This window comes from Barbus barbus, assembly GCF_936440315.1.
Source record: "Barbus barbus genome assembly, chromosome: 26".
Classification (NCBI taxonomy): Eukaryota; Metazoa; Chordata; class Actinopteri; order Cypriniformes; family Cyprinidae; genus Barbus; species Barbus barbus.
This window is the reverse complement of record NC_136754.1, coordinates 28,637,508-28,661,842: the sequence shown is the minus strand read 5'-3', so window position 1 is coordinate 28,661,842 and position 24,335 is coordinate 28,637,508. Positions and strand designations below refer to the sequence as shown.

The 24,335-nt window shown below is 43.2% G+C and overlaps 1 protein-coding gene across 1 annotated transcript in view; it reads right to left on the bottom strand.

The window, feature by feature from the left end:
• Positions 1-206: 206 nt before the first annotated feature.
• Positions 207-24,335, bottom strand: part of LOC306846254 (corticotropin-releasing factor receptor 2-like) — an 88,782-nt gene continuing 64,653 nt past the window's right edge. Inside the window, exons 11-12 of the mRNA XM_079379493.1 lie at positions 16,082-16,123; positions 207-597 (exon numbers count right to left, since the gene is read on the bottom strand). Of these exons, the coding sequence (XP_079235619.1) occupies positions 457-597; positions 16,082-16,123 (183 nt within the window). The 3' untranslated portion in view covers positions 207-456. The remainder of the gene's footprint in view (positions 598-16,081; positions 16,124-24,335) is intronic.

Here is a 24,335-nt window from a genome sequence, read left to right as displayed (position 1 = left end):
AACGCTGGAATAAAATGTTTTTGTTTGTTTGTTTAAAAGCACATGCTATGTTTTTTTTTTCTTTTGACATAATGCTTGTTCAGAAATACATACAACAAAATATTCTGGGGAAATCAAAGTTTTGAGAAATTATCAAAAATATTGGCGGCAGCTGGCAACTTTAAAAATAAATGTTGGCAGGGAGGCAGGGAGACAGTAAAATGAAACAGATGCTAGGGTGTTCTTTATGGTTGTCCAGAACAATCACTATTGAGTGAAAAAAAAAAAAAAAAAAAAACATTTCATCAATTCAGGGCCCATTCACAAAATTACACAGACATATAAATTTAATTTGCTTCTTGCCAGAGGAGACGCCCACTACCATCAAAGGCCAAAAACAATCACTTGGTCTCTCATGCCACTTGCAGTCTAACTGTGTGGCTGAATTATAAAAGAGGAAAAGCTATTGTGTAAAGGTCAGACGGCTGTGGTCTGCTTGATGCTGTGAAAGCTGATGCGGGTGGGGGAGGTGGGGATGGACATGGCTCTCGCCACTCTGACTCGCAGCGCGTGATTATCCTGCCAGCGATGCCAACGCTTTCTGGCTGCAGAACGTACCTATAAACAAAGAAAGAAAGAAAAAAAAAAAGAAATTTATTGTATTTTACTTTCAGCATTTGAACTTTTCTGCACTGACTATGGATGATAATCTGCAGAATTCCATGAAATGCAAATGGTAAACTATACTACAATCTTTTTTTTTTTTTGCATTTATTTAAAATGCACAGCACATTGCTATATGGTTGCTAGAACGTCCTGAACCTTGTTTCACAAAAGCAACCAAAGCTTAAGTAGATTGCATTTTATGATTGAATCTTACATAGGTTGCATTTTATGATTCATTTTAGTTTTGCCACCTGTTTAATGCAGTATTTTTTTTTTTATGTAATCAATTAAAAACAATGTTGCATAAAATATCACTACCGTGAGCACTTAACTGCATCTTAATTAAAAAAGTAAAAAAAAAAATCTATGCATTCGGTTTTACTTAAGCCCTCCATGCTCTTGCATTTAAACTATGTCTGAAACTTTGTATACGAGCACTTGTTATTTGCCTCTTTATGATGAATTGCTTGTATATCACTTTGGATAAAAGCATTTGCTCAATGAATAAATGTAAATGAATTAATGTAAATGTAAAATAAATTAATGTGTAAATGAATTAGTAAATAAATAATGTAGCCTACAATAATTTGATTATGGCACAATTGCTGAGATACCTTTTTAAATTCAGAGAAATTTAAAGAAGAAAAAAAATGGGACCAAACATGGTATGCATCTATACAGTAACAACAATAAGTTTGAGAACCATTTGAAAATATCTAGATTTTTATATTGCTTACTCCAAAAATGTAGGGTCACTGGAATGCTAGTAGTATTAAAGCTTTCTAAGCGTGCTGGAGCTTCTTCTTCATGTCACAATTATAGACAAAATCAATAGGATTAATTACACACAAACAGTTGTATTTTCATTGACAGGGTGCACTGGAAAAAGTAAGTGAACCTCTGTATTACAACTTCTCAAAAGCTAATTGGAATTAATTAAAGGGATGTGTGGATTGCACAGGTTTGACACATTTATTGCTCTTTAGAAATACTAGTTAATGTGTGTCATACAAATAAACAAATGGTCCAAAAGCAAAGACAGTTCAGAACATTTACTGAAAGTGCACAACATTGCACTGGACACCAACACTAAAATCTCTCCCCGGTTGTGAAGCATGGTAAAAATAGCATTGTGGTTTATTGCTGTTCCAAGGATTGGATGTTGTGCAAGCACTGAAAAAACAATCCATTTTACAATTTATCAAGCGATTTTACAGGGGAATGTCAGGACAGCAGTTCATGACTCAAAGCTTTAGAAAGGTTAGGTGATCCAAAGCACACAAGTAAATCAACTAAAGGTTAAAAAAATTTTTCCTGGAGTCCTGACCTTGAGCTAATTCAGATGCCATGGCATAACCCAAAGAGAGCAGAGCTTTCAAGACAACCCAAAAATATTCATAAAATGAAACATATTTGTGGGGAGAGATGGTCCAAAATAATAAATAAGCAGGTTTTTCTGCTAAAAGAGAATTGACAAGTTATTAAATTCAAGAGTTGGTTACTTTTCACATCCTGCACTGACAATGATTATTCACTGTATTCAGTAAAAATGTGAAAAGTACAACCATTTGTGTCGTTTTAGCACATCGGTGGCACCATCAACGTCTCTCCACATCTCCAGCTATAACACAAGATGCTTTTCAAAATTCCGGTGGGCCTCAGAGCACCACTCACATAGTTTTCCATTAAATTGCATGATATAATTACAAATAGCTGTTAACTTCTCGTTTGGTTTACAGTGCCACTGTGTAGTGTAAAAAAAATAAATAATTAGATTTCCTTTCATATTTGCACTTAGCAGTGGATATAACACCCTCCAGGTTAGGGATGTGCCCGAATAGCGAATCCGTATTCGGAAAGGCACGGAAAATATTAATAGCAGCTCCCTGAAAGCACTGAAATATATTTTTCTCATATATCTCATATTTATTCCCTTTACGGTTGCCTAGAACACATCATTACCTTTCCGAATACCGGATTCGGGCACATCCCTACTCCAGGTGTGATGATGGTCTGAAGCCCGTTTAGAATCATGACAATTTGCCAACTCTACCCACCGAGGCACTACGTCTCCAGTGCCTCAAAAACACACGCCTGTGCCATCACTCAGATTTCCCTTCTTCGGGAAGATGGTTTATATGTCTGTGATTTTTAAGAAGCCTTTGGATGATTGCTTCATTATTGGATATCATGTTTCACTAAGCCATATCGAGGAGAGTTTTATCATTAGCCACGGTGGAACGCAATGCCCTTTTGAAAGTGTGTGTCTCAGTGGATTTTATATGAGAGAGGACACTCACAATAAGTATTATTTAGTTTTTTCTGTTTCCACATGAAATTCAAGAACTGACTGTTCACCTGCTGCCTAATATATCCCACCCTTTGACAGGTGCATCTGTAACAATATAATAAGTGTTATTCATATCACCTGGCAGTAGTTTTAATGTTGTAGCTGATCAGTGTATATACATGACATACCATACCAGACATTTAGGGCTCATCCACACAGAGATGTGTTTAGCTGTATACATAAACATTTTGTATCGTATCGCCGTTTCCAGACAGATCCCGTGTTTTGGGAGTCTGAAACCACTATTTTTTGAAACCGGGTCCCAGAGTGGATAATCTGAAAAACGAGACAATTGCAATTTTGTGTGTACAGCCAATCCGTATATTTTGTGAAACGATGATGTTGTATACAGTGCGCAAGGTTTATGCACATGCTTCAAGTCTTCTCCATTTTTATTGCATCTCTGTGGCAGAATTACAGTGTCACATACTGGTCTGGCATGTATACTACATCGTTTTGAGTCGGTTTCAGTGGTTTTGTGTTTCTTGAGATGAAAAAAAGAGGAAAGGACGGGGGGGAGGGGGGCTTTGTGTGGATGTGGCCTTAGTTAACATACAGATTATTTTTTGCATTTATTTTTTTTGCATTTTTATTTTGACAGTTTAAATTTGTTGCCAGATAATTCTTGAAAAAATGTGACAAGCCTTTGGTGACAGAAGCACTGTTTCTGTCATATAAAGTGACTGAAATAAAGAAAGAATCTAAAATAGCTGTAAAACAATCCTTTCTGTGACCTATTTTCTGATTTTCTTGAGCACTTTTGAGTAAGGTTTCAAAATTATGAATAATAATAAAGTAACACTATATACCAGCAATGTTATATTCATGTCGCTTGAGTCAGCTTCTGTAAGAATCCTGACTCTTACGATGATCTTGTTACTGGTCCTGACATCCCTTAAGAGGATTGCTGATTTACATCCCTTATCATCAAGCCCATCCTATATGAATTTTGCTCCAACCAGAGCTTAAGGTTGCCTCTAATCAATTCCACTCTCAGGTTGTGGTGCTGAGGTATTTTTTTCTTCGACCTTTGAGTCAAACGAGGCTAAGAGGCTGCACAGGCTTTGTCTTGTTAGAATGTTATTGATTTATGTTAACAGCATGAGCCAGTGGCATAAATCTGTTTAGTTGTTTACTTGTTTTGATACCCACAACAGGGAGGAATGATGAATGTCACAGTAGGTTAAGAAAGCGATTTCTCTTCCTTGAGGCACTCGCTTTCTTGGTTTCCACTGTTACATACATTTTATACATATCCTGAAAGAATATTGAATGTCTGGATCAAAACACAGTGAAGAAGAGGCAGAACCAAATCACTGCATATGTAAGCAGATACATTTAAAATAATGTGTTCATCAAACATTTAAACAGCATATAAATCAAAACGGCCTAACGTTGGCGAATGAAATATGGAGCCAGGCTGTGGTTTAGGACAGTGAATGAAAGCGATCTGCTACATCTATGTTCTGACCCTCATTCTGAATCTGATCAAGGCGTAGCCTTTGCTTTTTTAAATAAATTTGTCAACATTCAAATGTTGGTAAAAATGAAGTGCATAAAGCTGGAATTTTATTTATTTATTTATATATATATTTCTTTTGACATATTGCATGTTCAGATATTCATACAACCAATTATTCTGGAGGGCATGATTTTTTTTTTTGAAAATGATAAAAAAAAATGCAGCCAACTTTTTAAAAAAATGCTACCAGGGAAAGAGCTTGCAGAGTAGGGGTGTAATGATCCATTGATATGGATCAATACATTGATAAAAATGTCTAACGATGAGATATATCGATGCCATGCATAAAATATCGATATCTAATAGGAATAAACAGGCACCTTATTTTGGCACTGTCCACATTTTCACACGCATCACCGCAAACGTGTGCATTCTCATTCAAACTCATGTGTCAGGACTCAATAATAAGACTGCCTGAAGCCACAAAGCAAGCGTAAAAGACTCGGGATATTGTTTGTTGTCAGTGTCCCAATTGAGGTAAAGGATGTGAAAATGTCTCATAAATTTTCATATTATATATTTTGGTTGCATTTGTGAGTTAATAAAAATGTAGCTACACTGAAAAAAAATATTCATTGAATTTACAAAAAAAAGTGCAGTGTAGTTGTTTAAAATAGGTGTACAATATAATAATATTGATAAATCGATCAATATACTCCTGTCTCGAATCGCATTGTAATCATATCGTAGCATTTTTTGAGGTACTAAATATAGTATCGCTGGATATGAGAATCTCCCGATTGACTATTTGTAAAAAATATTTTGCCCTAGAATAGTTTAGTCTTCATTCAAATGTAAGATTTGAAATTAAAACGGATAGAGCAATATATTTTAATAATTTTTAAATGCCCAGTTGAAAATCTGTATTTGATTATCATACAAATATTGCAGAATCTTAATTATTTCTGAAGCATTTTTTTAAATAAATTGTTTCATAAACTTTTTGAAATCCTAAAAGTTTGTTTATTTTAATGATTAAATTAGACTTTGAATAAGAGATTTACAGTGTGATCCTATTGAACACCACTGTATGTATGTGTGAATGCTGTTGCTCACACAACACCTTCCTTGTGATTCGTACTGACTTATAAATAACCAGCATTTATAGCTGTAATTTATGTATAGCTATGAGCAACAAGTGTAGAATAAACTGTAAGCTGCCATGCTCTCAACCGCGTAGCATGACGGAAGTAACCTATGAGAAAGCACGTTGCAGCGTTGATCTGGTGCGCCTCGTATGCACAGCGGTTGTGGGCAGGGCTGATTTACCTCTTATCATGACATAGGCAAAACAACATTTTGGTTCCCCCTTCCTTATTAATAGGCCTATATAATATTACTAACCCAGCAAACAAAAATATTTCATAATCAGTGGAAACTATTATCAGTGTTTTCTATCGCAATAAGCGTTTGCGTTCAGTCAATAAAGATCAAACATCTTAATTTGTTGGAGAATGGAGAAAGACCGTTCCATTAAGGCTCCAGCATCGTGGCCATGTTACCATTTCAAGTGTGTTCATTGTTCAGATGATTTATTTCCAAGACATTTGTCATGTTTCAGTCCTGAAATCCAGCAGCGTCTACTAATAGTGAATCTTTAAGTTAACTGCTTCAAGAACCTCACTACTGAGAAATGTCATGTAGCTTTTCAGCTGTGAAACTATTTTACTGATAAATTGCAGGGCAGCACTGATGGTAAGTTTCTGTTCGTGTCTCTGCGTGAGTGTGTGTCTGTGTGTCTGTGAGAGAGAACGGGAGAAATCGTGATTTCCATACATAAAGGTGGAAAACATGGACATTTTGTCATTTTTTTACCCTATTGTTTGTTATATTTATTTGCGGAATGTCTTCTGAGGCTTTGGTTCTTTTATTGTTGTAGATAGCCCATAGTATAACAAAAATGTTACATTGTGTTTGTGTTTCATTGTGTTTATAGCTCCTAACAGGATGTGTAACTATGAGGAATGATCACCTCAAAATGTACCTCGGTATGTACCTCTTGCCACTGATTATCCTTCTCCATGCCAATGCTGGCACACATGCCAGGTCAAGAAGATTTACATGAAATGCTTATAAAAAAGACGCTCTCGAAAAAAGATTTGGGCGATCATATTATAGGCTTTCCATTTTAAACCTGTCTTTGTTTAATCAGTCAGTCATGAGCGAGGATGTTTTTGCTTCCATCTAAAAACATTATATTATTTATGGGCAAACATAACACAGTGACAGTTGGTATTGACATGATTTGATTTGATGTTGATGGTCTAGATATTTAGGATGAGCTTGATGAGTCATCTTGAGGAAGAATATTCTCCATCTTGCCTGGGGTCATAACAAAAATCCAATTATTACCCCAAATACAGATCAGATATAAAGAGAGATATTAGACTGCAGAATTCTACAGAACATTCTAAAGATACACAAATTAAAGAATAAACAAATGTTCATCTGGCAGGGAATCCAAATACTGCTTTAATTAGCTCATTTGTGTCTATTTATTTATACAACAGTTCTTTTTTGTCCTTTGTTTAGACTTCAGAATGGTCAGTCAGCGCTAGTGTTGCTTTCGTCAACAAAAATTATGACTAAATATCTATATCTTTATTGATTATTTAGGTATCATTTTCATTTGTGTAATGTCCACTAAATTGCCTATGATTAGTTTAGTTGAGGTTGAACTGAAATATCCTACATAAAAAAGTCCGAGGCCAGCACTACAGAGAGTGCTACCCTTTTGTTGAAAGACGTCACATCTGATTTGTTACAAGCATTAGTGACAGAATCATCAGCCAATCAAATTTTGACTTTCAATGACAGCCCGCCCTCTGGGTCCAGCTACATGCCCAGTGCTACCCCCAGCGTTAGACCGCCCCTTTAATCAGGGATTTCTAACGTACGAACATGAAATTAAACGGAAAAAAAAATGACAGCTGCAGTCATCGGCGCCTACACCATATCTTGTTGCCGATCTACAAAAGACAAAAGAGAATAACTGAGAAAGGAAGACCTACACCCAAAGTGAATTCACTAACAAAGGCCAGCAAAGTTTTTATGTGCCATTTCAAAGATTGCGACTATGAGCGCTATGAGTGGCTAACAGCTAGCACCGAGCACATGTTATTTTGTTGGCTGTGCTTACTTTTAAATCCGAGTAAAGTGGCATGGACGGCAGACCCATGGACTTTATTTACAAGTGACAAGTGAGTGCGTTATTTGATGAGCATTGTCTCATGCACATTGTTATGGAGGTGGTGTGTTGATAATACTGTGGTGTGGTGTGTGGATGTCCAGCATTTGTACACTTTTGCTGCTTTGGGCGCGTTGTCATTTTAGAGTGACATGAATGTGCATAGTGACCTGTGTACTGGCGGATTACTTTTACTGACCATGTAGGGAAATTTACTCTGCATTTAACCCACCCCAATCTAGCCTAGTATTAAAATAGTTGATTAGCCGTCATTGTTTGTTGAGAGCCTGTGTGCGGCATAATATGTGCATTATATGCATATAGCTGCATTAGCTGTAACAGAGATGTCTAAGATGTGTACATGTAGTTTACAGTTGCTTACTGAAGGCCCTGACTAAAACCCCACGGTTTTTAAATATCCTGTGCATAAGCGCTTAATTTGAGATTTTGACCAAGTGTATTAAACAACAAGAAAAACTAAGCGCCCATATAGCTAAAATAAACATTACATAACCTGTAAAAGTTGATGAAAGCATATATTGCGATGCACTTGCTGCCTCAGATAACAGTTACAGCCGTTCTAATAGCAGACAAAACACTTCATCTCCTCATTCGCTGGTCAAAGTCCTTGTTAACTCCATTTATTTCATATAATGTTAAGTGCATTAAGTGCAAAATGATCAGTAAAGTCTGGTACAATACCAACGCTGACGACGCAGTGTTGTTTAATTATTTAATTGTTTCCCCTTCTATTTTTTATATATCAATATATATATATATGAATTTATTAAGAGACCAAAATACCAAATGTATGAATTGGATTTACAAGCAGTATGTACAGCTACAATACTTCTTTGTTAATGTTTACATAGCTAAGGTGGAAAAAACGTCTCGGTTACGTACGTAACCCTCGTTCCCTGATGGAGGGAACGGAGACGTTATGTCGTGACGACATTAGGGGATTTACTTGAGAGCCCCGACTGCCTCTGATAAGAGAAAACGCCAATGAAATTTGGCTAGTGGATTTTGCATACCTGAGCCACTCCCCGTGCATACGGGTATAAAAGGGCGACAGGTGCATCCACTCATCAGGTTTTCCGCTGAGGAGCCGAGAACGTGTCCCTGGCAACCAGCGATGGTTCAAGATTGTGGCATGGGGACATAACGTCTCCGTTCCCTCCATCAGGGAACGAGGGTTACGTACGTAACCGAGACGTTCCCTATCTGTCGGTCACTACGAGTTATGTCGTGACGACATTAGGGGTCTATGGAAAGCGCCACAACCTGAACCCCGTCACGACCTTGTGGCATGCAGATGTTGACAAGCTAGCGCGTGACAGACAAATGCGATGCGAAGGTCGCAACCTTCCCGTCGCCCCAGCGCAAATTCGCTAACCTTGGTGCCCGCAGGGACCACTGAGTACATTGCTGCTGGAGATAGCCAAGCCGCTGTTCCTTTCCCCAGAAATCGGAAGGGATTTCGACCTTCTATGAAAGATTGCTTCAAGTCTTTCCTGTTTGTTGTTACAGCCCGGCAGTAACGACGGGGAAGCGAGCCTTCCGGAGAAGGGCGCTACGGAGGCCACACCCTGCCCGAAGGGAGGTAACGTGTGGAGACACTGGTATGGACTGGCCCAAGCCTGGGGCAGTGCTACATACGCCTGGACCCTGGGGCAGATCCTACCTAGGAGAAGGGAGGAAGGCTGCCAGCAGGGCCTGACAGAGCTCTGTCAAAGGGAAGACACGGGTTTACCATGAGGGAAACCGTACCGTGGATGAATACACGTGTGGGATCACCCGAAGGGAATCAGGCCGCACGGGCACCTAGCCGAGTACAGGGGCTGACCGGAGACCCGGGCAAGCTAACACCGGTACTGGGCCTGGCGTCAGACTGCTCCGCCCAGCCTGACTGCCGGGGGTGCTGGAGGAACTCCGCCAGGGTTCGCCGTTCGGGGAACTAACTGGAGGAGAGAATAGGCGCTCGTATCCCCGGGTAAGGGGGAATGGCGCAGCAAGCGTGACACCGGCCAACTCTTCCCGCCACTTACCTGTTACCCAACACACGGGAAGAGACTGGCTCAACGCGGAGACTGTAAAATCTCGCGAAGGTGTTCGGTGTCGCCCAGCCCGCAGCTCTACAGATGTCTGCCAAAGAGGCGCCGTGCGCCAGCGCATAGGAGGAGGCAACACTCCGTGTGGAGTGAGCCCTCACCCCGAGGGGGCACGGCTCGCCTTGGGATTGGTACGCCAAGGCGATGGCATCCACTATCCAGTGGGCCAACCTCTGCTTGGAGACAGCCTTCCCTTTCTGCTGACCTCCGTGGCAGACAAAGAGCTGCTCAGAGCTTCTGAAGCTCCGGGTGCGGTCCACGTATATGCGCAGCGCTCTTACGGGACACAGCAACGCCAAGGCTGGGTCTGCCTCCTCCGAGGGCAGTGCTTGCAGGTTCACCACCTGATCGCGGAAAGGCGTGGTGGGAACCTTAGGCACGTATCCAGGCCGGGGTCTCAGGACAACGTGAGAGTAGGCCGGCCCAAACACAAGGCACTCTTCGCTTACCAAAAATGCTTGAAGGTCCCCGACCCTCTTGATGGAAGTGAGCGCGGTCAGGAGCGCTGTCTTGGCCGACAGGAATTTCAGCTCGACTGAGTCCAGCGGCTCAAAGGGACCTCTCTGAAGTCCAGCCAGGACAATAGAGAGATCCCGGGAGGGCATCAGGGGTGGCCTAGGAGGATTTAACCTTCTGGCACCCCTCAGGAACCTCACGATGAGATCGTGCTTCCCCAGGGACCGGCCGTCCACTGCATCGTGATGGGCCGCAATAGCAGCCACGTACACTTTCAAGGTGGAGGGCGACAGCCCGCGCTCCAACCTCTCTTGCAGGAAAGAAAGCACCACTCCAATCGTGCATCTTCGGGGGTCCTCCCGCCGAGAAGAACACCAGTCCGCGAACAGACTCCACTTCAGCCTGTGGCAGGCCACTCAAGTCTGCCGCGTCCCATCCAGGAGCCGCACATGGCGGTTCCACAGAGCCGGACGCGGGTGCCGTATGGTGCCGAGCCCCTGAGAAAGAAGGTCCTTCCTCAGAGGGATGCGCCAGGGAGGGGCTGTCGCGAGGAGGGTGAGTTCCGGAAATCAGGTCCGGGTGGGCCAATATGGCGCAACCAACAAGACCTGCTCCTCGTCCTCCCTGACCTTGCACAGTGTCTGTGCGATCAGGCTCACTGGGGGAAACGCATACTTGCGCAGAGCCCGAGGCCAGCTGTGTGCCAGTGCGTCCGTGCCGGGGGGGGGCCTCGGCCAGGGGGAATACAGCTGGCAGTGGGAGGACTTGCGGGAAGCAAACAGGTCTACCTGAGCTTCCCCGAATCGACTCCAAATCAGCCGGATCGTCTCGGGATGGAGTCGCCATTCTCCGGGGAAGTGAGCTGTCGTGAGAGCGCGTCGGCTGCACGATTGAGCTCCCCCGGAATGTGGACGGCGCGCAGCGATTTGAGCTGTGACTGACTCCAGAGGAGGAGATGGCGGGCGAGCTGTGACATGCGGCGTGATCGTAGACCTCCCTGCCGGTTGATGTACGAAACAGCCGCAGTGTTGTCCGTGCGGACCAACACGTGCTGGCCTAGGAGCAGTGGCCGGAACTGCTTTAAGGCCAGATGCACTGCCAACAGCTCTAGGCAGTTGAAGTGCCAAAGCAGTCGAGGCCCCATCCAGAGCCCCGAGGCTGCCTGCCCGTTGCATATAGCGCCCCAGCCCATGCTGGAGGCATCTGTTGTGACAACAACATGCCGGGACACTTGTCCTAAGGGCACCCCGGCCCGTAGGAAGGCAAGGTCCGACCAGGGGCTGAAAGAGCGGCGACACGATAGCGTGATGGTGACACGACGTGTCCCGCGGCGCCATGCCCATCTCGGGACCCGTGAGTGTAACTAGTGCTGAAGTGGTCTCATATGAAGCAACCCGAGCGGCGTGACTGCGGCTACGGATGCCATATGCCCCAGGAGCTGCTGAAACTGTTTCAGCGGAACCACTGTCCTGCCTCTGAAGGAACTCAGGCAGTTCAGCACTGATTGGGCACGCTCGTCCGAGAGACGTGCCATCATACTCACAGAGTCTAACTCCACACCGAGAAAAGAGATTCTCTGCACGGGGGAGAGCTTGCTCTTTTCCCAGTTGACCCGAAGCCCCAACTGGCTGAGGTGCCGGAGCACCAGGTCCCTGTGACCACCCAACTGTTCTCGCGATCGGGCCAGGATGAGCCAATCATCGAGATAGTTGAGGATCCTGACGCCCACTTCCCGTAACGGGGCAAGGGCGCCCTCCGCCACCGTCGTGAAGGCACGGGGAGACAGGGAGAGCCCGAAGGGGAGGACCCTGTACTGCCATGCCCGCCCCTCGAACGCAAACCGTAGGAACGGCCTGTGTCGAGGGCGAATCGAGACATGAGAGTAAGCGTCCTTCAGGTCGATCGCTGCAAACCAATCCACGGAGTGAACTCATCTGCGTCAACATCTTGAACGGGAGCTTGTGTAGGGCCCGATTCAAGACTCGCAGGTCCAGGACCGCCTTTCTTGGGCACGATGAAGTAGGGGCTGTAAAACCCCTGCCTCATCTCGGCTGGAGGGACCGGCTCGATTGCACCCTTTGCCAGAAGGACAGCAATCTCCTCGCGCAGGACAGGTGCATCTCGGACTGCCACCGAAGTCTCGAGGATGCCGCTGAACCTGGGCGGCCGCCTGGCGAACTGAATCGCATAGCCGAGTCGAACTGTGCGAATGAGCCAGCGAGACGGGCTGGGTAGCGCAAGCCACGCCCCCAGATACCGTGCAAGCGGCACCAAAGGCCCAATCGACGTGCCCGCAGTGGTGCAGCGAGGGGGAGTAAGGTTGGATGGAACAGAAGGCAGTGCGTTCTGACTCATCCCCACAAAACTCCCTAAGTCCCCGGGGGGACTGGCTAGAGGTGCGCGGGGAGGCATCGCGTCCCCAGACCGCACTCTCTTGGCCACTGGCAATATGGGTCTCGGGTGAGAGTGAGGAGGCATTGCGTCGCACACTGTCAGCCCGCAGACCTGGGAACCCGGAGGGAAGGGAAATTGCTCTTTCTTTGACAATGTGGGTACCACTGGCCCTTGAGCCAGTGGCGGAACAGAAAGAAAAGAAAACACAGGATTCTCCACCCGGCCCTCCTCCGGGGGAAGGAGCGACGCTAGCCTCGTCGTCTCCTGGGAAAGAGCAAATTCCTCCATCTCCGGGTTGTGCGCGTCAGGGCCGCTTTGTCGTCTTCCTGGAGGACTTGGCGGCCGGCTGAGGCGCAGGGGGCGCCGCACTCCTGCGAGAGGCTCGACGCACCGGCCTAGGTGACGACTCAGCACGGGGCGGAGCAGCTCTGGAGGACGCAGGAGGGCGCCCACGGCGACCAGCAGACTGGGGCCTGGCCCTTGGGCCAGCGGTGGCAGCTGGAGCATCCCGCCGTTTAGGAAGGATGTGCTGAATTGCCTCCGTCTGCTTTTGTACTGCCGAGAATTGCTGGGCAAAACCCTCGACAGTGTCGCCAAATAGCCCCGTCTGGGAGATGGAGGCGTCGAGAAAGCGTACTTTGTCGACGTCCTTCATCTCGGCCAGATTGAGCCAGAGATGGCGCTCTTGGACCACTAACGTGGACATCGCCTTCCCGAGGGACCGCGCCGTGACTTTAGTCGCCCGGAGAGCGAAGTCAGTCGCCGTGCGCAGCTCCTGCATCAACCCCGGGTCGGGACTACCCTCGTGCATTTGTTTTAGTGCCTTGGCCTGGTGAACTTGCAGGATGGCCATGGCATGCAGGGCAGAGGCGGCCTGGCCCGCAGCGCTGTAGGCCTTGGCGGCGAGTGCGGCCGTCAGCTTACAGGCTTTGGACGGGAGACGCGGACGATTCCTCCAGGTGGCGGCGTTTTGCGGGCACAGGTGCACCGCAACCGCTCTCTCCACCTGGGGAATATCCACGTACCCCCTGGCCGCCCCGCCATCGAGGGTAGTGAGGACGGAGGAGGGAGACGAGCGGCTTCTGGCCGAGAAAGGGGCCGTCCACGACTTCGTCAGCTCCTCATGCACCTCCGGGAAGAAAGGCACCGGGGCAAAGTGCGGCCGCTGGTCGCGTTTTGCGCCGATGAACCAATCATCCAGCCGCGAGGGCTCGGGACTGGGCGGTCTGTTGACCTCCAGCCCGATACTCACGGCTGCCCGGGCAAGCATGGCCGTCAGCTCTGGGTCCGGATCGGCAGTGGCGACAACACCCGAGGGGGGCAGCCCCGCCGATCGTTCATCCTCAGAGGACGAAAGCCCATCCCCCGATGCCGCGATCGACATCTGATCCTCGGGCGGCGCACCGAATGAAATGCTGGCGGCCCCGTGAGGCGAACCAGCGAAATCACTCGGGAACCGGACGGAACAAGCGCTGCGGGAGGAGTAAGAGGTCCGCGGGGACGTGCCCGGCGGAGAAGCTCTTACCGTCACCCTCAGATCTCCCAGAGCGCCAGCCGGCGGTCCTCTGCTCGAGCCAGAGAGACCGGGACGGGTGGCGGCAGAGGGTGCCAATCCTTTCAGAAAGGAAAGGCGAGAACGCAGCGTTGCCATGTTCATACGCCCACAACAGGCGCATGACTCATCCACAAACGCATCTTCAGCGTGCTGGATGCCCAGACACTGAAGACAACGCTCGTGACCGTCATCCGAGGACAGGAAGCGACCGCAACCGCCCAGTGTTTTAGAAATTTGCTCTTTCAGGTGAAGTGCCCAGGGGAATCGCTGCTGCAGGGACACCGCTGTCTGCACCGTAACGCCACCCAGGAACAAACTTCGAGGCAGACGGCTTTGTGGAGATCTGATCTGTTTTGAAGATTTCTCATCCACTCGGCTCCGAAGCAAAAATCTGATGAGTGGATGCACCTGTCGCCCTTTTATACCCGTATGCACGGGGAGTGGCTCAGGTATGCAAAATCCACTAGCCAAATTTCATTGGCGTTTTCTCTTATCAGAGGCAGTCGGGGCTCTCAAGTAAATCCCCTAATGTCGTCACGACATAACTCGTAGTGACCGACAGATAGGGAACAGTCCCTAAGGTTGTTTTAAAAGTTAACATGTTTCAGAATTGACTAAGAGACCAAAATAAACCAGCTTTATGAATTTTGTTTTTTATTTGTGAATATTGTGCATCTAACATAGGCCTAATACATAATCTCCATGTTTAATAAACTCCAGCTGGTTCAAAATCGCTTAATTTCCAGCGATATTGTCAACTTGATTGCACAAATACTATTAGAACTGAACTGAGCTGGACGATGACATCACTGAATGCAATAAAGAAATACCTTTAACTGATAATTGAGTGTTTACTATTGTCCTTCTGCACTACCGACACACTATTTTCCTATTTGATACTGTAAAGCTGCTTTGACACAATCTGTATTGTTAAAAGCACTATATAAATAAAGGTGACTTCACTTGAGATAATTTGGTAAATGTGATATCATAAAAGAAAAACAAATTGCAAATTTATGGAAAATTACCACCACAAAATCAGTCATTTTGATCGCAGAAATCACACAAAAAATCATGAAATCCTGGAGGGACTGTTTTTAAAGACACTACGTAAAACATAAAACCTAGTTATGAGATGAAATGACACGGGGCTGATGGCTGCCTCAGTGAAGAAATCTAATGAGTGATGACGCAAACATGTCCTGTTGACACATACCTTAAGCATCATCAGCCAATCAATTGGCGTTTTTCTATACAGGCTTCAGACTATCACATTCCCACAGCATCAGCTTTGCATATGTAATCCCCTGCATGTTCAATTACTAAATATTTTAGCTAACTTGATCATGCTATAAGCTACCAATAAAAGTGACTCCACTTAATTTAAAATCTTTTTAAATTGGACAAATTTTCTCACACAATGCAGCAATTTTAATAATATGCACACATTCTATATGTGAGCCAGCTTATATCTATACAGACACACACACACACACAAATAATATGAGATTGACCGTTCTGTTTTGACATAGAAGAGGGAAATCTCCGGAGAAAATGACAGATGTGTCAAGTGATACTGATATTAAAAAGATACCGTTATAGGTGACTGAAGAGGCATTCTATAAGTAATAAAAACGGCCCTATTAAAAGAGAGCAGTTTGCAGGGTGTTGATAGATTGCTCTGCTCCTCTTGGTGTTTGTGTGCAGCGAGTCAGTGTAAATAGCCTCCCACATAATAATAGACTAGGGTGGCAGAAAACAGATAAGGTGAAGGGGTGATATGGCTGTGGAAAGGGCTTGTATATTGATAGTCATCTTCCATTTCTGTCCAACCATGAAATTAAACGCATCATTGACTCACCTCCCCATTAAGAAAGCAGTAAAATACCGACACAAAGAATCCCTGTTAAAAAAAAAAAAAAGTCATCAGTTAAACAGTCACCTCAATTAACAAAACACTGCTAAATGCAAATAATAACATTTAAAAATTACAATTTAATATGCCATTGTGATTGACAAGAAACAGAAGTCCATAGCTCTTAAAATTGTTCTGCCTTTTTCAGGGTGTAAAGTGTCAGAGTATGGTGGTTTCACAATGGGTCTTGGACCACAGGGATGTTCTCACACACAAAAAAAAAAGGGGGGGGGGGGGGGGTGGAGAAACCACCACCAACAAAAAAAAACTCCCTGGAACAAAGCTCCATCCAAGAATAATTGGCACATGTTGCTACTAAGGTGACAGCTCCACTTCAAGGACTGACTGAAGTGAATAATCAAAGGTTGCTGGGAAATAATGTTCTCAGGGGAAACAAAACTATTTTCCACATTGAAGCCCTTAAAATATTCATAACAGCAGAAGAGAAGATAGACTTCAGACCACTTCAAACTGAAAGAGAGCAAGAGATCCAACTTAAAATGTGACATAAGACCAATAATGGTCCCCAATTCTCTAGCACAATGTATTTCCCAATGACATTTCTACAGTTCTTTCTGGTGTAAATGATAGACACAAGAGTAAATAAAACTGCAAGTGGCAATTATGATACCCAGCACCCAAGGGAAATCACACTGATTGCATAAAAGCAATGGCTCATGCATCATCCCATGTATGACTCAAACCAGCAACCTTTCTGTTATTAGGCTTTACCTAATAACTAATAATTAGAGCTTTACTCAACGGACCAGACCTCCCACAAGTTTGGCACATTACAGAGACCAATTTAAGTAGGGATACATAAAAGGATTTAGAGACATGGCACAGTTATCCTTATTTCTCCTGTTGTCAGAAATAGAAAGACATATCCGCTTACTGTTGCCAACTTGGCACATCCAGTGTAGAAAGATTCACTGATTCATTTGGGTTTTATGCACTTTTGATGTAATATGTTGCATAATTCATGTTCATTGTACGCATTCTGTTTCACTTCCCATGAAACAACTTAATCAAATTCAAATTCAAATTCAAATTTTATTTGTCACATACATATACATACGTAGTACGACATGTAGTGAAATGTATTGTACGACTGTCCAACAAATTGTCCAACAAAATTAAGAAAAACTTATAGTTTCTAGCATTCAGACATAATGTAACAGAATATGTTACCTGTGCTGATAAAATGAGTGAATGAAAATTAGACAATGAGAATGAAAATTGAAAAATTTAAATGAATTTTTTTATTTTCACATTTAAAATATAAAATACCTTCAAATGATATATGACTTGTTGGAATTCGGACAAATTACAAATTACTACAGCCGTTTGAAGGCGATAGAGTCAGCAGAGTTGATTTGGAGAAGGTTTGCAACATTGCATATTTTCCTCCAATTCTTTTCTTTATAATAATTACAATATTATTATTCACTTATTCAGCTATTTTTTATTTTATCTTTATTAAAAATAAGAACAAAGATGTAAATAAACAGTAGTTTAATCAAAAGTGATTCTGTCTCTTCTTTTAATGTTTGATTAACACTGAGACAGATCTATATTAAGACCTACTGTAATGCATGGATCAAATATAATGTTGTACATCAGATTTTTCCCCAGCCATTAACTAAATGTGTATGTAAGACATAACAGATTATGTTTGTGTGAATCTCGCCAAGACATATTTCGAAAAAAATTTACTTTATATGGAGATTGCGCTCTCTCTGAGAGGCACATCTTATGCACGTGCTTTGCAAATGCCAGTTAGGGCAATCTTTTTTTTTTTTTCATCAGCATGTGTTTGAAAATCATATTTCCCTGGTTTGGAGTTATGTGTAATCAAGAATTAGATATGAATATTCACAAAGCTGGAGTGCAACGCTTTGCAAAAACAGACCTAGTCTCAGCCTTAGACGTCACGCCCATGGGACGTTGGCTAAATGTCTGATGCATATGGCACACTTAGCTGGAAACACTTCAGGAGTTTTGAAGTCGTCATCAGATTGGTTAAATTATACAGGATTTCTGGGAGACATGTGTGTCGCGTTCTTTAAACTTCTGCCTGGAAATAAAAAAGCCATGGCTCAAAACCCCCTCACGAAAGAAGAAAGCCGTCATGTTTACAACTGTGACGACGAGTGATTATCAAGATCAACTAAATGCTGGAGTTTCAAAAGTATGTGAAAAATTTAAAGTTTGCAGCATAGAATCTTTAAAATATGTCTGAGAGTTTTACACACTGGTCTGTTATTGTGGCGGCATTTCCACGCCCCGAAAAATGATGCGGAACAAATCTAAACGTGGTTGCTTTACCTTTCAGTCATATGGCCTCTTGGGCGGGCCTTTGCCATTCAAAGTGGTCAAAATTCCCAGACCTTCAGCTGTCATTCTGAAGTTCTGGCTACGCGAGACTACAACAGACCTACAGTTTGTGGTGAGCAGTCAGTCATCCAGTGAGTAGAGTAAAAGATACTCCTCTCAGAAAACATACATATAAAGATCATTTTAGATGTTTAATTACTACTTGGAGCTTTGGGATCGCTAGAAGAGGGCTTAATGAACAAATTTTTGTGAAAACCTCAAATTCGACCAAGACCGTGCACATTCACACTCATTTTACCAGCACGTGTCACATATGTTTTTATTCTTGTTGTTTTTCTGTTGGGGAAAAAAAATAAAATAAAATGGATCACTTTTGCTGATTGTATTCAATTTATGATAAGCTACATGATTAAGTTAAAAGTTCTAAAGGTTTTTTTTTTTACATTACATTAATTAATTAATGAATTATAAAATAATTCATATAGCTTTTAAAATTTTTGGGAAATGGCATGCTCTAAATAAATACATATTTGTGTATACTCTCTCTCTCTCTCTCTCTAATCTGCTGTTCAGATCTAGAAACGCTCTTCATTAACTGCAAGCCGTTCTATTCGCCGCGGGAGTTCTGCTCGTTCATTCTCATGAGTGAGAATTCCGTCGCAAGCACACGTGAGCACAGCTTTACAGAAACTCGCTGATCTGATCACAGACACAGAACAACAACACCCAGACTCTGCTTTAATCATTCTCGGGGACTTTAATAAAGCAAATCTTTCCCGCGAACTGCCAAAATACAGACAGCACATCACATGTCCCACCAGAGACAGTAATATATTGGATCACTGTTACACAGCAATAAAGGACGCATATCACTCTGTTCCACGAGCAGCTTTACGACTCTCTGATCACTGTTTGGTTCATCTTATTCCAATCTACAGGCAGAAACTTAAATCTGTTAAACCTGTATTAAGGACTGTAAAGAGATGGACTAATGAAACAGAGAGGGATTTACAAGCCTGTTTCTCTCTCACTGATTGGACTGTTTTTGAAGCCGCTGCCACCGATCTGGACGAGCTCACAGAGACTGTAACATCATATATCAGTTTCTGTGAGGACATGTGCATTCCTTCCAGGACTCATTTAACCTGCAACAACGACAAACCATGGTTCACTGCAAAACTCAGACAGCTCCGTCAGGCCAAAGAAGATGCTCACAGAAAGGGGTTAAAGTCTTGTATAAACAGGCCAAATACACACTGGAAAAGGAGATCAGAGTGGCAAAGAGGAATTATTCTGGCAAGCTAAGGAACAAATTCTCTTCCAGTGATTCTGCTTCAGTGTGGAAAGGTATGAAAGATATCACCAGTTACAAGTCACCATCCCCCAGCCCTTTGGAGAATCAACAACTAGCAGACGACTTTTATTGCCGGTTTGAAAAATCACCCCACACCCACCCTGAACACCTCTCCACACAACCATTAACACCTCCAGCAACCCCCGTCTCCCCCACACTTACAATTCAGATAAGCGAAGAAGATGTGCACCAGGTCTTCAGAAAGAACAAAAGAAAGAAAGCACTAGGCCCAGACGGTGTGTCACCAGCCTGTCTGAAAACCTGTACTGACCAGCAGGCCCCCATCCTCACACAGATCTTCAACAGATCACTGGAGCTGTGTGAAGTCCCCTCATGCTTCAAACGCTCCACCATCATCCCCGTCCCAAAGAAACCCAAAATTACTGGACTTAATGACTACAGACCTGTGGCTCTAACGTCTGTGGCCATGAAATAATTTGAAAGACTGGTTTTGGCTTATCTGAAGGACATCACTGGACCCCCTGCAATTTGCCTACAGAGCAAACAGGTATTTGGATGATGCAGTCAACATGGGACTGCACTTCATCCTGCAGCATCTGGACAGACCAGGGACTTATGTGAGGATCCTGTTTGTGGATTTCAGCTCCGCTTTTAACACCATCATCACAGACACCCTTCAGAATAAACTGACACAGCTCTCCATCCCAACCTCTGTCCGTCAGTGGATCAACAGCTTCCTGACAGACAGGCAGCAGTTAATAAAGCTTGGTAAATTCACATCCAGCACTCATACCATCAGCACTGGAGCTCCTCAGGGCTGCGTTCTCTCCCCACTGCTCTTCTCCCTCTACACCAATGACTGCACATCTAAAGACCCCTCTGTCAAGCTCCTTAAGTTTGCAGACGACACCACACTGACTGGTCTCATTCAGGATGGTGACGAGTCTGCTTACAGACAGGAGGCCAAGGATCTGGCTGTATGGTGCAGTCTTAACAACCTGGAGCTTAACATGTTCAAAACTGTGGAGATGATCGTGGACTTCAGGAGGAACCCCCCTGCTCTCCCCCCCACTCACCATCATGAACAGCACTGTGATTGCAGTGGAGTCATTCAGATTCCTGGGTACCACAATTTCTCAGGACCTGAAGTGGGACAGAGCTCTGAGAACCAGAACGACCAGACACAGGAACAGTTTCTTCCCTCAGGCAATCCATCTCATGAACACTCAACAATAAACGTGGAACACACAACTCTATTATACATGATTTATTCACCACATTTACTTATTTATTTCTTTTTTTTCCATTTCAAATTTGCACATATCAGACCTGTACATACATAGTTGTCTATATTATATATTGTGTTTTTGCTGTTTTGTACATTGCCTATTTGGATATTTGTATATTATTCTTTTATTATCTGTGTCCTGTCCTGTTGCTGTCTTTCTGTTGCACTGTGGAGCTTCTGTTACTAAAACAAATTCCTTGTATGTGTAAACATACTTGGCCAATAAAGCTCATTCTGATTCTGATTGTAATAGTAGTAATTATTATATAGTAAAATATTATGAATAAAAAATAGTCCTAGTTTACACCACTGTTAAAACTTTGGGGTCGGTAAGATTTACAAACGATTTTGATAGAAATCTCTTCTGCTCACCAAGGCTGCTCATTTATTTGATCAAAATGCAGTAAAAAACAATATTGTGACATTGTGAAATATTGCTACAATTTAAAAGATTATTTTCAAATGTATTTATTTCCCGTCATAGCAAAGCTCTGTTACTCCAGTCTCCAGTGTCACATGATGATTTGATGCTCAAGAAACATTTCTTCTTATTATTGTTCTTCTTCTTATTATTATTATTATTATTATTATTATTATTATGTGTTGGAAATGGTTGAGCTGCTTAATGTGGAAGTGCTATGCGCCTTACGATGCTGGTGTGTCCTTGTAATGGACCTCCACACGCTTTTTTTTTTTTTTTTTTTTTTTACTCAAAATGGACATGCGACTACAACAAATCCACTTCATTCTTACTCAGAGAAGTATTTTCACTCATATTCAGCTGTTAACATATAAATGAATGCACGCATGATAGTTCAGCACTCTTCCATCATGACACTGTACATGTTAATTCATTGCCAAAGTATTCTGAGAAGTGTGTAATAGATAAAACTTTCAAGTCACCATTTTAACCAAACTCTCTTCATTTCCTCCTTATTGTAAAGTAATAAAGACACTATGTGCCTATGAGTCTCTGTCCAGTGAGAAACACATTAACAAACACAAAATGTTCTGTGCTTTCAGCTTATGAAGCAACAACACATACTGTACAGCATGTCTCGACTCTGAATCACAGAGAAACATATGCCAGGTTCTCAAGCCTCTGGCCCTGAGAGGAGAAGACAATACAGACACATCTGCAACAAAGTCAAGCTCCAGTGACTAAACCTTCACTTCAAGGTTCTTTCATCAGCATGTTCCAGATTCTTAAGGACCTTCTGCACCCACCGCAGGGCCTCATCTGAATTTCCCAGATCACTATGACCCTCTGGGTGCTCCAGGAGATCAGTGCTTCATATTTGAAGTTTCATGTTTAATGGCCATCTTTCATTTAATTCTTTAATGTGGAATAAGGTTCTTCACATAGTCTGTGAAGAGAAACACAGTTTTATCTTCCCATAAGATGCTGAAATTCTAAGATGAAAACAACATCTAACTCGTGCACTTTCCATTCATTGCATTCATTTAGAGGTTGTGTTGAGTTAGTACCTCTTTTATCTGTCTTTTATATCTGTAGAATATCTTACTACATTTGTGTCTGTCTTGTGTTGAAAAACAGTAAGAGACTCATTAGACAGATTGTTCAATATCTCACAACTCTTTCAGATCTCACAAATCAGTCAGTCCGCTGACAAGTTCCCGCCAATTTCCATAATTACATTTTTAATGAAGCAATCCTCTTGAATTGCTACTGTACTGTTAAGGTCAGATTCATTAGCTAGGTCCTGGGGTAAAAGGAGGAAGAGGCACACATACACACTTCGGATGACGTTTGACCAAAACTATGCAAATTACTATGTAGCTCTATAGCAGATCTCAAGGATTGGGATCAGGGCCAGTCAAGCATTTTTTTAAACTGATCGGTATCGGCTCTCCTAAGCCCTAGGATACAAAATGCTAATTGTGTACATACAGTGGTGTGAAAAAGTGTTGGCCCCCTTCCTGATTTTTTTTTTTTTTGTTTGTCATACTTTAATGTTTCAGATCAAACTAATTTAAATATTAATCAAAGATAACACAAGTAAACACAACATGCAGTTTTTAAATTAAGTTTATTATTATGAAGGGAAAACAAAATCCAAACCCACATGGCCCTGTGTGAAAAAGTGCTTGCCCCCTAAACCTAATAACTGGTTGGGCCACCCTTAGCAGCAACAACTGCAATCAAGCGTTTGCGATAACTTGCATTGACTCTGTTACAGCGCTGTGGAGGAATTTTGGCCCACTCATCTTGGCAGAATTGTTGTAATTCAGCCACATTGGAGGGTTTTCGAGCATGAACCGCCTTTTTAAGGTCATGCCACAGCATCTCAATAGGATTCAGGTCAGGACTTTGACTAGGCCACTCCAAAGTCTTCATTTTGTTTTTCTTCAGCCATTCAGAGGTGGATTTTCTGGTGTGTTTTGGATCATTGTCCTGCTGCAGAACCCAAGTTCGCTTGAGGTCACAAACAGATGGCCGGACATTGTCCTTCAGAATTTTTTGGTAGACAGCTGAATTTATGGTTCCATTTATCACAGCAAGTCTTACAGGTCCAGAAGCAGCAAAACAGCCCCAGACCATCACACTACCACCATATTTTACTGTTGGTATGATGTTCTTTTTCTGAAATGCTGTGTTACTTTTACACCAGATGTAATGGGACACACACCTTCCAAAAAGTTCAACTTTTGTCTGGTCAGTCCACGGAGTATTTTACCAAAAGTCTTGGGGATCATCAAGATGTTTTCTGGCAAAACTGAGACGAGCCTTTATGCTCTTTTTGCTCAGCAGCGGTTTTCGTCTTGGAGCTCTGCCATGCAGGGCATTTTTGCCCAGTCTCTTTCTTATGGTGGAGTCATGAACACTGACCTTAACTGAGGCAAGTGAGGCCTGCAGTTCTTTAGATGTTGTTGTGTGGTCTTTTGTGACCTCTTGGATGAGTCGTTGCTGCGCTCTTGGAGTAATTTTGGTCGGCCGGCCACTCCTGGGAAGGTTCACCACTGTTCCATGTTTTCGCCATTTGTGGATAATGGCTCTCACTGTTCGTTGGAGTCCCGAAGCTTTAGAAATGGCTTTATAACCTTTTCCAGACTGATAGATCTAAATTACTTTCTTTCTCATTTGTTCCTGAATTTATTTGGGGGCAAACACTTTTTCACACAGGGCCATGTGGGTTTGGATTTTGTTTTCCCTTCATAAAAAAAAAAACCCATCATTTAAAAACCACATGCTGTGTTTACTTGTGTTATCTTTGATTAATATTTAAATTTGTTTGATG